The following is a 15,821-nucleotide window of genomic DNA, read 5'->3' on the forward strand; positions in this document are numbered from 1 at the left end:
CAACAACAACAACACAAAATTGTTGCAGCAGATAAGCTACCAAGGACACAATCTTTGCATGACCACCCTCCCTGTACATAACTCCATGTCCCCCTACATGGCCTTGCTTTTTGCTTTTTGAGCCAAAAAATTAACTTAACTTAACACATATCCTTGAAAACCCCGATTACCAAGGGCAACTATCTTTTCCAGTTGTGGTACCTGGTCGGTTGTCACACGCTATAAACACATCCATTCAACCAGGACATACTCATCATTGTCATACACCTTAACACAAATTTACAGGAAAGCAGCACCTTTTTCTCCTGCCTTAATAATCTTTTCTACAACAAGCACAGGACCTGAAATTTGGAAGCGGGACAAAACGGGTAAGTCGATTAAATTGACCCCAGTACATAATTAGTAATAATCTCATTGGCCCCAAAAGGATGAAAGACGAAGTCGACCGGGGCAGTATTTGAACCCAGAATGTATAAATGGACGAAATGCCGCTAAGCATTTTGTCCGGCATGCTTACGATTCAACCAGCTCGCTTCTTTCTCTTGCCTTAATGATAAGTGGTTCCAACATAGATATGGTGCCAGGCAATTAGGGGAGGAGATAGTTGGTTAAATGGACCTTAATGGTACTGTATTTTATTGACACTGGAAGGCAAAGTTAACCTTAGCAGGATTCGAACCAAGAACATAAAGAACTATAACTACAGACCGTTAGGCATTTTGTCTGATACACAAACAATTCTGCCAATCTACTAATCTAAAATAAGGATTTCTAATTTCACTTCAAAGGCAGGTATTTTGAGAGGAGGGAGAGGTATGGATGCCTTACTTCACCTCTGTATCTCACTAGTACGCATTTTATCAACCACAAATAAGTGAAAGGCAAATTGCAATATATCAAAGTCAACAGATCTTGGAGGAAGTACAAACAGCTAACTGAACCCAGTATATCACTGGTACAGTTGCAACATGGTCACAGATTATCAGAAAGAAAGTTAGTACCTTTCATCTTTTAAAGCAGGGGTTTTGAAACATTTTTTTTTATCTACTGTTTTATTCTGGTGGACTCCATAACCATTCGATGTTTAGAAACTAGTTTTATAGATACTTCTTTCAAAATTCCTTTCACACATTAACTTGTGTAAGTTGAACTATGGAAAATATTAGAGAGAGAAACCTAGCTGTTTCTTGCAAGACATACCAAAACACATATGAAACAAAAATTTTTTCAGGGGCCCACAAAATACTGTTGTGGATCCCCAATTTACTATTTTCCAGGTGGACCCCCACAAAAACTTATTTGGACTCTCAGGGGCCACATGGACCCCAGTTGAGAACCACTGCTTAAAAGGGACTTCAAGATTATTAAGAGAGAGTGAGGAAGTTATCTTCAAACATAAGACCTATCTTCAGTTTGTGCAATATAGTAAACTCAGTGAAAGGACCTGTGTCAATGTTAAATCAGGTGATGGATTGACTTTATCAGCCAGGTAGGCTGTGGCAGAATGTGAACTCAATACAGAAAGAGTTGAACAAAAACCACAAAGCTATCTATTTGATGCAGTGATATTTCCATCACGCTGCTCTGTACTACTAATCTATTTGTCAACCCAGGAAGGATGAAAAGGAAAGCCGTTGATCTAAATTGAGTTTGAACCGAGAATGCAGGAAACTGAAATATATACAAGACATTTTATCTGATGCTCTAAGGACTCCGCCAATTTGCCACATTTTGGAGGAAATGGTGATAATTAATTTGACCTCAGTATCAAAATAAATATCAAATGGAAATTGTAGTTGTGATACCTGTGCCGGTGGCACGTAAAAAGCACCATCCAAATGTGGCCAAAGCCAGCATCCCCTGGCACCTGTGCCGATGGCACATAAAAAGCACCCACTACACTCACGGAGTGGTTGGCATTAGGAAGGGCATCCAGCTGTATAAACACTGCCAGCTCAGACTGGAGCCTGGTGCAGCCTCCTGGCTTCCCAGATCCCGGTCGAACCGTCCAACCCATGCTAGCACAGAAAACGGACGTTAAACGATGATGACGATGATATGTCAGTGGTATTTTATTATATCAACCTGGAACTAAATAAAACAAAGTCATCTTTATTTAAACTGTGAATATAGGTGGATGCAACTGAATGCCACAAAACGTTTTGCCTGACACTCCTCCCACACTGCAATTTCATGGCTGTGATGCTCCACCCACTCTACCATTTCAAGGCTGTAATACATCACCCATACTGCCATCAACAGGGTCTATGGTCCACTGGCCCTTATCTCCATACTATGATTCTTCACTACCTATGTCATTTCACTGCCCAGGTATTCCACCCAGTCATCTCACTCCCAAGTGGTGCCTCCCATCCTGTCATCTTACTCACAAGATGCCTCACCCACTCTACCATCTCGGGGCCCAGATGTTACACCCATTTGTCATCTCACTCTCAAGATGCCCTGCCCACTTATCTCATAACGAAGATGCCCCACCCACAATTATCTCACTGCCCACATGGTACATCCATACATCATCTTACTCTCAAGATGTTCCACCTGCTGCCCACATGCTATACCCACTTTGTCCTCTCACAGGATGCTTACCACTCTTTATCCTCTCACTCCCAAAATGCTCCACCCGCTCTGCCATCTCACTGCCTGGATGATCCATCCATTTGTCCTCCTATTGCCAAGACGCTCCTCCAATTCACATCTCACTCACAAGATGCTCCACCCATCGGTCATTGCACGGCTCATATGCCTCGCTGTTTCCAGTTTTGGTGTGTTAATTTCACTGTGTCCATTATACAGAGGGCAGCAAAAAAATTTTAAAATAAAAAAAATATCCCATATTTTACACAGCCCCTGGTTTGACTCTAATGAAGTTGGGCAGATGAAAACAATGTTTCCAAGTAGCCAATGTTTTATCTTTTGCTTTGCATTTTTTTGGGGGGGATACCATCAGGGTTTGGACCATTGCTTAGTGTATGTTTGTTGTTGAAATGGTTATCAAAGATAGTGAATCTGAGGACTTTTGGCTCTACCCTGCATCAAATTCAACCAGTGGCAATTTTGTCATTCATCATTTTAAACTCAATAAAGTGATGTACATGTCTTGTAATTTAATACAACACACCTTCCCTTAACCCTTTTGTTACTGTATTTATTTTGAGATGCTCTGTGTTTCTTTCAATTACTTTAAATATAACAAAGGATTTAGTAAAATAACTTAGTTATCATTAACCTAGTGTTAGGAACATAAATTGTGACTAAGGTTTGGTGGAAGATTTTCATTCAAAACTTAAGGAAACAAGACATTTGTACTACAGAGCCAGAGGTGGTTTCAGCCAGGTTGGTAACGAAAGGGTTAAAGTATGTGTGATGATGTGTCAACAACTGGTGGTAGATTTGGTATAGTATAAATGGTAGATCGCAGGAACATATATCTGGTATTTAGTCACCTCTCTCTCTCTCTCTCTCAATCTCTCTCTCTCTATGTTATGAGTTGAAATGTGGTTGAGGGCCACATATATGGATACATACACATGCATACAGATGCAAAATCACAAAGTTGAGGAAAGAAAAGTTTGAAATCTTTACCTGCTATCGGCTACGGGTTGGAACTCCACTCTGTCGATTGAAGATGAAGTAGAATCTGCTGGTTGTGCAGCAACTGTGCTTCGCTTAGATACATTCCCAGCTGTTTAACGAAGACATAAATCAAACAATCAATAATGATTAGAAACCAATTAATCAGTGAATACGCTAAAAAGTGTCTACATTTATAACAGGACTTTACTGCAGTCCACTAGCATTCCTGAATAGGAGTACATTGTCCAGTATGTCCTCCTATTCTCGCGATGTGTCTAAGAGAGAGATCTGGCTATTTCTAGCAAACTGAGAGACCACATGCGGGTTTACAGTAGTTTGCGTTGGTGGATATAGTTGTCATTGATATGTAGCCTCAACACATAGAGAGAGAGAGAGAGAAAGATGTGTGAGCAAAATTTTCATGCGTGTGTGTGTGTGTGTGTGTGTGTGTGTACACAGGGATTTGTGTGTGCGTGCATTTGTGTGTGAAGTGTATACTGAGGAAAAAATATGTGGGGAAAAAAGTGTGTATGAGTGGTTTTTCTTTGTGCATGTGTGTATTTACAACTACATATTAACAAGTACCTATGAGTGTGTGTATATGTGTATGTATTTCTATACACCTGTGTGTGTGTGTGTATATATATATATATATGTCAATTTGTACTGATCCATACATGTCAATACATCTGTGTACCTACACATATCAACATGGGTGTGTACCTCGTTGTAAATATACATGTACGACAAAATGTGTATACATCAATGTGTGTGCATGTATGTAAATCTATATCAATGTTTAAGTGTGTGAATGTGTCTGTTTTGTTGTGATTATTATAATTGTTGTTTGTGTCTGCATCGTTGTTGTTGTTGTTATTATTATTATTATTTTTCATCACTTCACCACCATTCCTACAGCATCACTACAACTGAACCACCACCACCACAACCACCACCACCACCACCAACCACCACCACCACCACCACCACACCATCGATCCTATAACACCACTGCAACCTCCTACCCCCACTCTATCAATCTTGTTGACATGCCGCTAAAGAAATAAAGACCATCCCCATCAATGACCATCACCACTAAATACTGCTCTCTCTCTCTCTCTCTCTCTCTCTCTCTTGTACACACCATCTTCCTCTCCAATCCTACATTCGTTTCTTAGTCCCCTCCTCTTTGCAGAACCACATGCGCGTCAGCTGTCATGCAAGCTCTGTGACACATCATGGCACGCCGTGACACAGCACGGCATCCTTACAGTGCTGCAGAAAGTTAGAGCCACATTAATCTTCAAGTATTTTTACAGGGAATAGTTTGGTGGTCATCAAACGGAAGGCCAGAGTGGTGGGGGAAGGGGGAAGAAGGTGTGGTCAGTGGGAATGGGATAGGGAATTAGAGAGAGGGAGGGGGAGAGAGAAGGGAATGAGAAGTAGAGAGAGAGGGAGAAAGGAAGGGAATGAGAAGTAGGGGAAGGGAGGAGAGAAGGGGAGGGAATGAGAAGTAAAGAGAGAAGGAGAAGAGAAGGGAATGAGAAGTAGGGGAAGGGGGGAGAGAAGGGGAGGGAATGAGAAGTAAAGAGAGAGGGGAGAAGAACTAAGAAAGAATGAGAAAGAGAGAGAGAAGGGAATGAGATGTAGAGAAAGAGAGAGGGGAGAAGAACTAAGAAAAAATGAGAGAGAAAAAGAGAGAATTTGAGAAAACTCAGGAGACAGGGAACTGACAAGAGAGAAGAGAGGGAGAGGAAGAAGAGAGGGAGGGGAAGAAGAGAGGGAGAGGAAGAAGAGAGGGAGAGGAAGAAGAGAGGGAGAAGAAGAAGAGAGAGAACTGAGAAAGAAGCAGAGGAGAAAGAAGTGGAGGAGACAAAGAGAGATACGAGTAGGAAAGAGACAAGGAAGGAGAGAAGGATGGAAAGAAAAAAAAGAAAGGCAAAAATGAAGAAATAGTATGAGAGATAGAGAGAGACAGACAGAGAGGAAGATGGTTTTGTTTTAGTTTTTCTTTTCTTTTCTTTTCTTTCCTACAGCTCCATTGTGCTGTCCTTTGGCAAATTATTCATAAAACAGATGATGGACATTTTTGAAATATTCCTCGTGTCTGTCTGTCTGTCCTTCTCAGTTATCCTCCATCAATCATATATGGAGGTGAGGAGGGGAACGGAAAAAAATTTCCAAATAACCTCTAGTGATGTTAATCCATTCCTTTCTCCCTCTCTCTACCCACCCACCCATCCATATATATATATATATATATATATATATATATATATATATATATATACACACATACATACACACACACACACACATACACACACATATATATAATCTTATATTTATCAACCTTATATACACACATACGCATACATATATGCACACACTTCAAACAATCTCTGAAAACAAATTATTACACAAAAAGGTATTTCAGTTGCATTTCCACCACCACAACCACCACCACCACCATGATCATTACTGCCATAATCATCAGCTAGCCAGCAAGGGAGTCTTCCTTAGCTAGAAACAACTGCCAAATCTCACTCAAATCTCACCTCACTTTTAACATATGTGTATGTTTGTGTATATGACTTATTCAGTAGTAAACTAAAGAGCGTTAGAACTGTGTTTGTTGAAATATCCCAGTCTAATGCATGAGACAAACTCACTCGAAATGTTTTGAATTCAGAGAGAACTCAATACAAAAGGGCTCAGATAATCTACTATAATAATACTCTTTTGTTTTTCTCCGTCACAACATATGAATAAGGAAGGAAGGGGTGACGGCAAACTGGTAGCGGGAACGTTTCAGCTCTGTGTGAGTATATGTGAGTGTATGTAAAAGGGAGGTATGTGAATGTTTGTGCATGTGTGTGTGCGTGCAATGGAAGTGGGATGGTGAGCATTCAACGGCGAAAAGAAAAATGAAACAGCGTTTCAACTCTGTGTGAGTATAGGTGTGTACATGTACAAGGGAAGTATATGAAAGTATGTGTGAACCAGCATTCTTCCGTTAACAAATGATGATTCGTGTCACGTCTCAAAAGACAGCCACTAGATAACATTGACAAGTGTATTAATTTGATTTATCATCCATACTTATATATGAAAATAAATGTTCCTTCTCGAGCCATGCCAGGTTCATAAGGGCCAGTTTCTCAGTTTCAGTGGCATAGAAATTCCCCACCTGGATGGGATGCCAGTCTGTCACAGGATTACTCATTTTTGTCACCTGAGTGGACTGGAGCAACATGAAATGAAGTGTTTTGCTCAAGAATACAACGCATTGCCCAGTCCAGGAATCGAAACCACAACCTTATGATCATGATGCTGACACCCTAACCACTAAGCCATGCGCCTCCACATACTTATGTATAAAATACTACAATTAGCCATCATTTTTCACGGCACGGGACCAGCTACTTCACATATAAAACCGGTCCCACTGCTCAGAATTGAGCAGTCACAGCTCCGGTACTATGGACATGTGATTGGAATGTTGCAGGAAAGAATCACAAGATGGATCCTTCAAGCCAAACCAATTAGCAGGAGACCTAAGGGTAGATCATCAGAAAAATGGTTGGATAATATCCATAGTCATTGAAGACGGCAAGCTGGCAGAATCATTAGAACGCCAGGCGAAATGCTTAGCGGTATTTCGTCTGCCGCTACATTCTGAGTTCAAATTCCACCGAGGTCGACTTTGCCTTTCATCCTTTCGGGGTCTATTAAATAAGTACCAGTTATGCACTGGTATCCATGTAATTGACTTAACCCCTTTATCTGTCCTTGTTTGTCCCCTCAATGTTTAGCCCCTTGTGGGCAATAAAGAAATAAATATCCATAGTTATAGTTGGTCACGCTTAAGAATCCAGCTGGAAAGTGTAAAGACAGGATTTCATGGAGGAAATACCTGAAGACTGTACCCTGACAAACCTCCAGTGAATAGCAAGCAGAGAAGATGGATGGAGGCATGGATGGATGAATGGGTGGGTGTGTGCATGCACGCACACCTAGGCAGCAGTGAAATGACTCGAGTCTAGCAGTAAAGATGTAAAGTTACTAAAGATGTCAAGTGGCAATATAAGAGGTCGGTGGAGTATAAGTATACAACTTGGTGGAATAGCTGGACATCAAAAACGTCAGGACGATATGAACAAGAATGATTTGATCTCAGTGTTAACACAGATAATGTAAGGGCAGAAGGATGAAACGATGGGATCGTAAATGGCTATTTTTTTGTTTTTGTATTATTATTGAGCTGCATGTCAGAAGTGAATGGACAGGCATACAATTAAAAAATACTCCAGCCATCTTCAACCATCTTTATGAATATCTAGGACTATATTATCAGTTTGTAAGTTCCTTTAAGGGCAAATAAGGTGTAATATGAAGGAACTCCAGCTGCTATTTTCAGCATGAATGCTCCTTTGTTTGACCCAGAAACAAGTGTTAAGGGCTGAACGATAGAGAATAGATACGAACGGCTGACTAAGGCATTTGACAATGAAGTAGAGGTAGGTCTAAGAAAGTTAGGTCCTAGCAGAAATGATGCAGGATGAAGAGATGTATGTAAACTGTGTTATTACAGACCTAGCCAACCCACAATAGACATTATGATGATGACAATGAGGGTAATATTGATGGTGATGATGAGAAGGATAATGATGTGAATGAGGAAGATGATGATGATATCAGGTGATGATTTAGGGTGTTGAGAGTAGAGCAAGATTAAATTCAACACCTCGTCAATGACATTTTGAAAGAGCAACTTTCCTAGACTGGGTGACAATGGGGCAAAGGTTGGGATACAAAGATTTGTTTGTGTTGCTTTCTTTAAACAAAACAAAAAAGCAAAAAAAAAAAAACAGACAAAAATAGAAAATTATTGGAAATTGTAATGAAATAAAGGAATTGAACAAAAACCGAACAAAGAAAAAGAAAAATTTATTCTACCCCACCACTATACACACACACACACACACACTAATTCTAATTTCTTAATCTTCATTTACAATTAAGACATACAATTTTAACAAAGACAAAAACCAAATAAAAAAGTCAATACAAAAACAACCGCCACAAAATAACCAAAATCAAATGTGAATTGTTTTGCTGTTTATTTTGTTTGTTTTTGTATTTGTATATCTGACATGTGAGTAAAACAAATTAGTTACTGTGGTAGTGATTACTGGATTAATAATATTAAACAACCAAGATTAACTACACTTGCAAAGAAAGCAAAATAGAAATAAGCACTTCCAATATGTTAGGAAGGGCATCCAGCTGTAGAAACACTGCCAGATTAGACTGGGCCTGGCACAGCCTTCTGGCTTCCCAGACCCCAGTTGAACCGTCCAACCCATGCTAGCATGGAGAACGGACATTAAACGATGATGATGATGATGATTATGATGAATACCACTGCCATTGCTGTCACCACTACCAACACTACAACCACCACTATCTCAGTTCCTTTCCTCCAAAATGGTACATCTTGGACTGGGTCGTCATCACAATTTGCATTATCTCGTACAGGAGATTGAAGCCCCAACCAACTTTGGTACAGTGTATGTCTCACAGTATGCAGTGAAGAACATCTTTTATTCCTATTGTGCAACAACTAGGGCTGGATTAAAACTCGAAAAACCCCTAAGTACTGAGAGGATTTTGGTGCATCCATCATCATCTTCATCATCATTTAGCATCGGCTTTCCATGCCAGCATGGGTTGGATGATTTAGCTGAAACTGGTAAGCTGTAAAGCTGCACCACATTCCAATTTGATTTGGCATTGGTTCTATGGCGTGATGCCCTTTCTAATGCCAACCACTCCAAGAAGGTAATGGGTGCTCAAAATCTCTCGTGAAAGCGTCATCCAACCAAAGTACAAATATATGGGAAACTACCAACTGTGTCATCTCTTGTGAAAGGTAGAAGAGTCCAGTTTGCTGGACATTGTTGTAGAGCTGAAAACGAGGTAATTTCTACTCTTCTCATCTGGAAGCCATCTACTCGCGATACCAGAGGGCGCACACTCTCCTACCCTGATGTAATCTCCAGGGATACAGGCATCCAGCAACAGGACCTCAGTAATGCTATCATGGACCTTGAGGTCTGGCATAGCATGGTAAATTCCATTGTCTCGACCACGGTCGAACAATGATGATGATGCTTTTTACATGCCAGCAGCATGGATGCCAGTTATGTGACACCAGCATCCACTACAACTACAATTTCACTGGACTCGACGAATCTTCTCAAACACAGCATCTCATCAAACATCTCCATCACTTATCACCTCCGTGAAGCCTAACATTTGAAAGGTGCTTTTTGCATGCCACCAGCACAGGTGCCTGCTACGTCACACCAGCATCAGCCATGATTATATATGTATTTCAAAATATAAACAACAATAAACCAGAAGATAAATTTTAATTTTTCAAACACGAAACAAAACTATCAGTAAGATGGAAAATAATGTTTATTTCTGTATACTTCCATTTTATATTTGAAAAGTTTTCTCCAGCTTTCAATTGCATAGGTTTTGGTGTGTTTATGTCCCTGTAACTTAGTAGTTTGCAGAAGACACTAATAGAATAGGTACCAGGCTTACAAAGAACAAGTCCAGGGGTCAATTTTTTTGACTAAAAGAATATACATATATATATATATATTTATGTGTGTATCTTTGTGTCCGTGTTTATTCCCCACCACCATTGTTTGACAACCAATGTTGGTGTGTTTATGTCCTTGTAACTCAGCAGTTTGGCAAAACAGACTGACAGAATAAGTACTAGGCTCAAGAATAAGTACTAGGCTCAAGAAAGGAGTCCAGCAGTCGATTTCTTCAACTATAACCCTTCAAGGTGGTGCTCCAGCATAGCCACAGTCAAATGACTGAAACAAGTAAAGAAAATTATATATATATGTGTGTGTGTGTGTGTGTGTGTGTATGTATATATGTATATATATATATATACACACACATATAAATACGCATAGTACACAAGTAATTAAGTATGACTAATGAAGGCACAACCACACACAAATGAGGAAGTTTCCCTTTTAACAGCTGCCAATTCTTGTAAATTTTGAGTCATCCGCATTGAACTGTGAAAAAAAAAACCCCGCAAAAAAATTCCATACTGCCCGTTCTCAAAAAGGAACAGCTGATAAGGGGACATTTCCTCAAATCTCTCCACTGTAACATACTCACATTGTCTGCGTCTAATTTTTCCAATTTCCATATTGATATACATGGCCTTATTTCTTACCACACACACAGAAATAATGTATGAATAGCAATTTCCATGTTTAAGAACAGCAAGAAGTAGTGGCTGTGTGGTAAGTAACTTGCTCACCAACCACATGGTACTGGGTTCAGTCCCACAGCGTGGCATCTTGGGTAAGTGTCTTCTACTATAGCTTCGGGCTGACCAAAGCCTTGTGAGTGGATTTGGTAAATAGAAACTGAAAGAAGCCCTTCGTATATATATATGTGTGTGTGTGTGTGTGTGTTTGTATTCTGTGTTTGTCCCCCCAACATCGCTTGACAACCGATGCTGGCATGTTTACGTCCCCATAACTTAGTGGTTCGGCAAAAGATATTGATACAATAAGTACTAGGCTTACAAAGGATAAGTCCTGGGGTCGATTTGCTCGACTAAAGGTGGTGCTCCAGCATGGCCACAGTCAAATGACTGAAACAAGTAAAAGAGTAAAAGAGACATTATTTTAGAATCTATCTTTCTGTCTACCTATTAACCTATCTATCTATCTATCTATCTATATATATATATATATATATATATATATATGCACATTCATATACTATTGATTTATGCCCATCTGTCCTTCATCTCTCAATCCGTTTCTCTACCTAACAGTCTAACTTTCCATCTCAGTCCATTTATCTGTCTGTCTGTCCGTCTATCTATCTATCAATCTATCTGCCAATCTATCTATCTCTCTCTCTCTTTCTGTTTATATATGTGTGTGTGCATATACATACATCTATATATACAGATATAGATATATGTATATATGTATAGATCATATATATGCATATCTATATATACATAACCTATATAGACATATACATACATTTATATATACATGATCATACATCAATGTGTATACACATATTCACATATCTACACACACACACATATATACACATATCCACATGCTCACATCTATATATACATATACATAGATATATGTATATATGTGTAGATCATATATACACATATCTATATATACATACATCTATATAGACATATACATACATTTATATATACATACATCTATATATACATATACATACATCTATATAGACATATACATACATTTATATACACATACATCTATATATACATATACATACATCTATATATACATACATTTATACATACATCTATATATACATATACATACATTTATACATACATACATCTATATATACATATACATACATTTATATATACATGTACATACATCAATGTGTATACATATATACACATATTCACATGTATATACATATCCACATGTACACACACACACAACTGTCTATCTATTTGTTCACTTATTGCAAGAAGCAGCAATAAAAAATTAAAAAGAAAAATGAAAAAAATAAACCAGTCGCTTTATTAAATATTCCCTCTCTCTTCCGTGAGATGACTCTACAAGAAGACCATATTGATGCGGTTATTGTTGACTAGCTAACTACTTAGTTACAACATTTCTAACTGACTGACTCACTGACGTAGCTTACTGCATCGGTGTATGTACACCTACTCTATCTATTCACACATTTAATAAAAAATATACGGTGTGCATACGTGTAAGCTGTAGCTCTGTGGCAGTTTGCATCCGTGTATGCGTGCGCGTGTGTGTGTGTTCATGACTTTAGAACATAGAAGCCGTGCGTATGCATGTGTGCATCAGAACGTGAAGACAAAACAGCATCAGTAAACATGTTGCACCACCAGCTGGTGCCATGCAAACTGCACATCTATTGCACGTATTTCAGGAAGTTTCTGCATAAAAGAACACCGAATTCCTGTAGATATTTGTTATTACTTTATAGCCCCAGGTCAGCTCTGGTCCAGCAGACCAATGGTCAAAGTATCAACCATACTCATTCTGTCATATTGTATCTCGGACTACATTATTTAACATACAATATACTGCAATTAGTATTAGGGGCTAGATATGGCTAGCAATGTTTAGGTCCACATCAGCTATGGCCAGTTTCGATTAGGGCATCTAAAACTACAAACTTTAATATATATTTCTTTATTGTCCACAAGGTGCTAAACACAGAGGGGACAAACAAGGACAGACAAACGGATGAAGTCGATTATATCAACCCAGTGCAAAACTGGTACTTTATTTATCAACCCCGAAAGGATGAAAGGCAAAGTCGACCTCGACGGAATTTGAACTCAGAATGTAACAGCAGACGAAATACCTATTTCTTTACTACCCACAAGGGGCTAAGCACAGAGGGGACAAACAAGGACAGACAAAGGGATTAAGTCAATTACATCGACCCCAGTGCGAAACTGGTACTTTATTTATCGACCCAGAAAGGATGAAAGGCAAAGTCAACCTCGACGGAATTTGAACTCAGAACGTAACAGCAGACGAAATACGGTTACGCAATTCGCCGGGCGTGCTAACGTTTCTGCCAGCACCTCATTGTTTAGCTCTCATTTCAACTCACATCTAGCAAACCTATCATCAAAAATCTTCCGCCCATGACTCCCCTGTCTCTTATTCAGACATAATTTGTTGAGGACTATATGATCAAATGACTTTCATTTTTATTTAAATAGTGCATCGTCCGAGAGACTTGCCAGCTATTTCTAGCAGGGGCAAGAAACTGAAATACAAACTATTCAAAGCATTAGATAAACAAGGTTATAGGTTATCAAAAAGCTAATAGATCAGAGGTTCAAACCCTGGGAATGTTGCTGTAGGGAGTGTGTGCGTGTGTCAACAAGACACTTGCTATTATTCCCAGACCTTAACAACAACTTGCACATAAAAATACTGTATCCTCTCGCTGTCTCTACTACCACTACTGCAACTTATCCTGCTCTTCTAAACTAGCAAACTACATGTGGTAAGAAGCTTGCTTCCCAACTACATGGTTTCGGGTTCAGTCCCGCTGCATGGCACCTTGGGTAAGTGTCTTCTACTATAGCCTTGGGTCAACCAAAGCCTTGTAAGTGGATATGGTAGATGGAAACTGAAAGAAGTCCATTGTATGTATATATGTGTGTATGTGTGAGTGTGTTTGTCCCCCAACATCACTTGACAACTGATGTTGGTGTGTTTACGTCCCTGTAACTTAGCAGTTCAGCAAAAGAGACTCATAGAATAAGTACTAGGCTTACAAAGAACAGGTCCTAGGGATGATTTATTCGACTAAAGGCAGTGCTGCAGCATGGCCGCAGTCAAATGACTGAAACAAGTAAAAGGATAAAAGAATACACACACACCATCACCACCACCAACAATGTGAGCGTATGGCAATTAGCAAACCAGGTATGTTCATACAAGATACCAAAGATCATAGGAATGGATGAGAACATGTTGGAGACAAATTGGCTGAGTTTGTGAGAGCATTGGACAGAATGCATTGAAGTGTTTCTTCTGGTTCTCTGAATTCAAGCCTTCTCAAGATCAATTTTGCCTTTCATCCTCTCAAGATTGCTTCTTTTCTCTCCCTACCTCTCTTTTCCTCACTTTCTCCTCACCTCCACCTCTCTCCCCACAAGCCACTTCTCTCCCTTCTCTCTCTCTCTCTCTCTCTCTCTCTCTCTCTTTCTCTGAAATGTATATATTGTGTTGTGAGACATTTCCTGAGGAACATTTCAGGACCCTTCCTCCAGAGATGGAGAAGGGCAGAATGAGTGGAGTGGAAGCAGTAAAGGGGGCTAGCAGCCACTTCCCAGAGAAACTGAATATCCCAACTAGAACCAGCCAAAGAAGTACCAATGTATGAAAGAATAAGAAACTGAATTAAAGAACATAGGGACATAATGTCAAACAGCTTACACATCAATGATGTTGGCCAGTTTACCATGTTGTTGCTATATGATGCAGATGATGTAGACAACTGCAACAAACGATAAAATACAGTGAAACCCACACTACCCATACACGAAGCACAGACGAATGGATATAAAATGATGATGATGATAATGGTGATGATGATGGATTGGTGACATATACATGAATAAATACACACACACACACGCACACAAATTTTTAGTAGACGATATAAACTTTGGTTGTCAGTAATTTACATCCAAATAAACGAGATCATATTTCTACTGATTTATAAGACACGATTGTATGGGATATGTTGTTCTATTTATGTACTTTTAGGATCAATAAACACATGTATATATCAAAATAGTTCAAATAAATGATGTAAGGCCTTCTATTTGAGTATATGATGAGGACATAAGCTCATAAGACAAGTGTATGCATGTATAGACACATGTAATCGAGGGAGATTAGAAATTGTAAATAAATTTCAGCAATACAAAATATCATGATTATAGTAGGCGCAGGAGTGGCTGTGTGGTAAGTAGCTTGCTTACCAACCACATGGTTTCGGGTTCAGTCCCACTGCGTGGCACCTTAGTCGAGTGTATTCTACTATAGCCTCAGGCCGACCAAAGCCTAGTGAGTAGATTCGGTAGATGGAAACTGCAAAAAGCCCATTGTATGTGTGTATATGTATATATATATGTGTTTGTGTGTCTGTGTTTGTCCCCACCCAACATCGCTTGATAGCTGATGCTGGTGTGTCCCTGTAACTTAGCGGTTGAGCAAAAGAGACCGATAGAATAAGTACTAGGCTTACAAAGAATAAGTCCTGGGGGTCGATTTCCTCAACTAAAGGCGGTGCTCCAGCATGGCGACAGTCAAATGACTGAAACAGGTAAAAAGGTTAAAAAGTATATATAGCACAATTTTAAAGGAATGATTAAGTCGACAACATCAACCCCATTGTGCAGCTGGTACATTATTTTATCAACGCCAAAAGGACGAAAGGCAAGGTCATCCTCAGCAGAATTCGAACTCCTGATGTTAAGAGATGGAAGAAATGCTGCTAAGCATTTCGTCTGGTGCAGTAACAATTGGACCACCTCACCACCTTATCATCGTATAACACCTGTTCAGCCCATGCAGGCACGGGCT

At 39.4% G+C, this 15,821-nt stretch overlaps 1 protein-coding gene across 5 annotated transcripts in view; it reads right to left on the reverse strand.

The window, feature by feature from the left end:
• The window catches only part of LOC115215684 (caspase activity and apoptosis inhibitor 1), a 187,609-nt gene that overhangs the window by 54,168 nt on the left and 117,620 nt on the right, over positions 1 to 15,821 (reverse strand). For all 5 annotated transcript variants that reach the window (XM_036506210.1, XM_036506211.1, XM_036506212.1 and 2 more), the window contains exon 6: positions 3,604 to 3,703. In XM_036506210.1, coding sequence (XP_036362103.1) covers positions 3,604 to 3,703 — 100 coding nt within the window. The remainder of the gene's footprint in view (positions 1 to 3,603; positions 3,704 to 15,821) is intronic.

Source organism: Octopus sinensis, linkage group LG9 (genome assembly GCF_006345805.1).
Source record: "Octopus sinensis linkage group LG9, ASM634580v1, whole genome shotgun sequence".
In the NCBI taxonomy this organism is placed as follows: domain Eukaryota; kingdom Metazoa; phylum Mollusca; class Cephalopoda; order Octopoda; family Octopodidae; genus Octopus; species Octopus sinensis.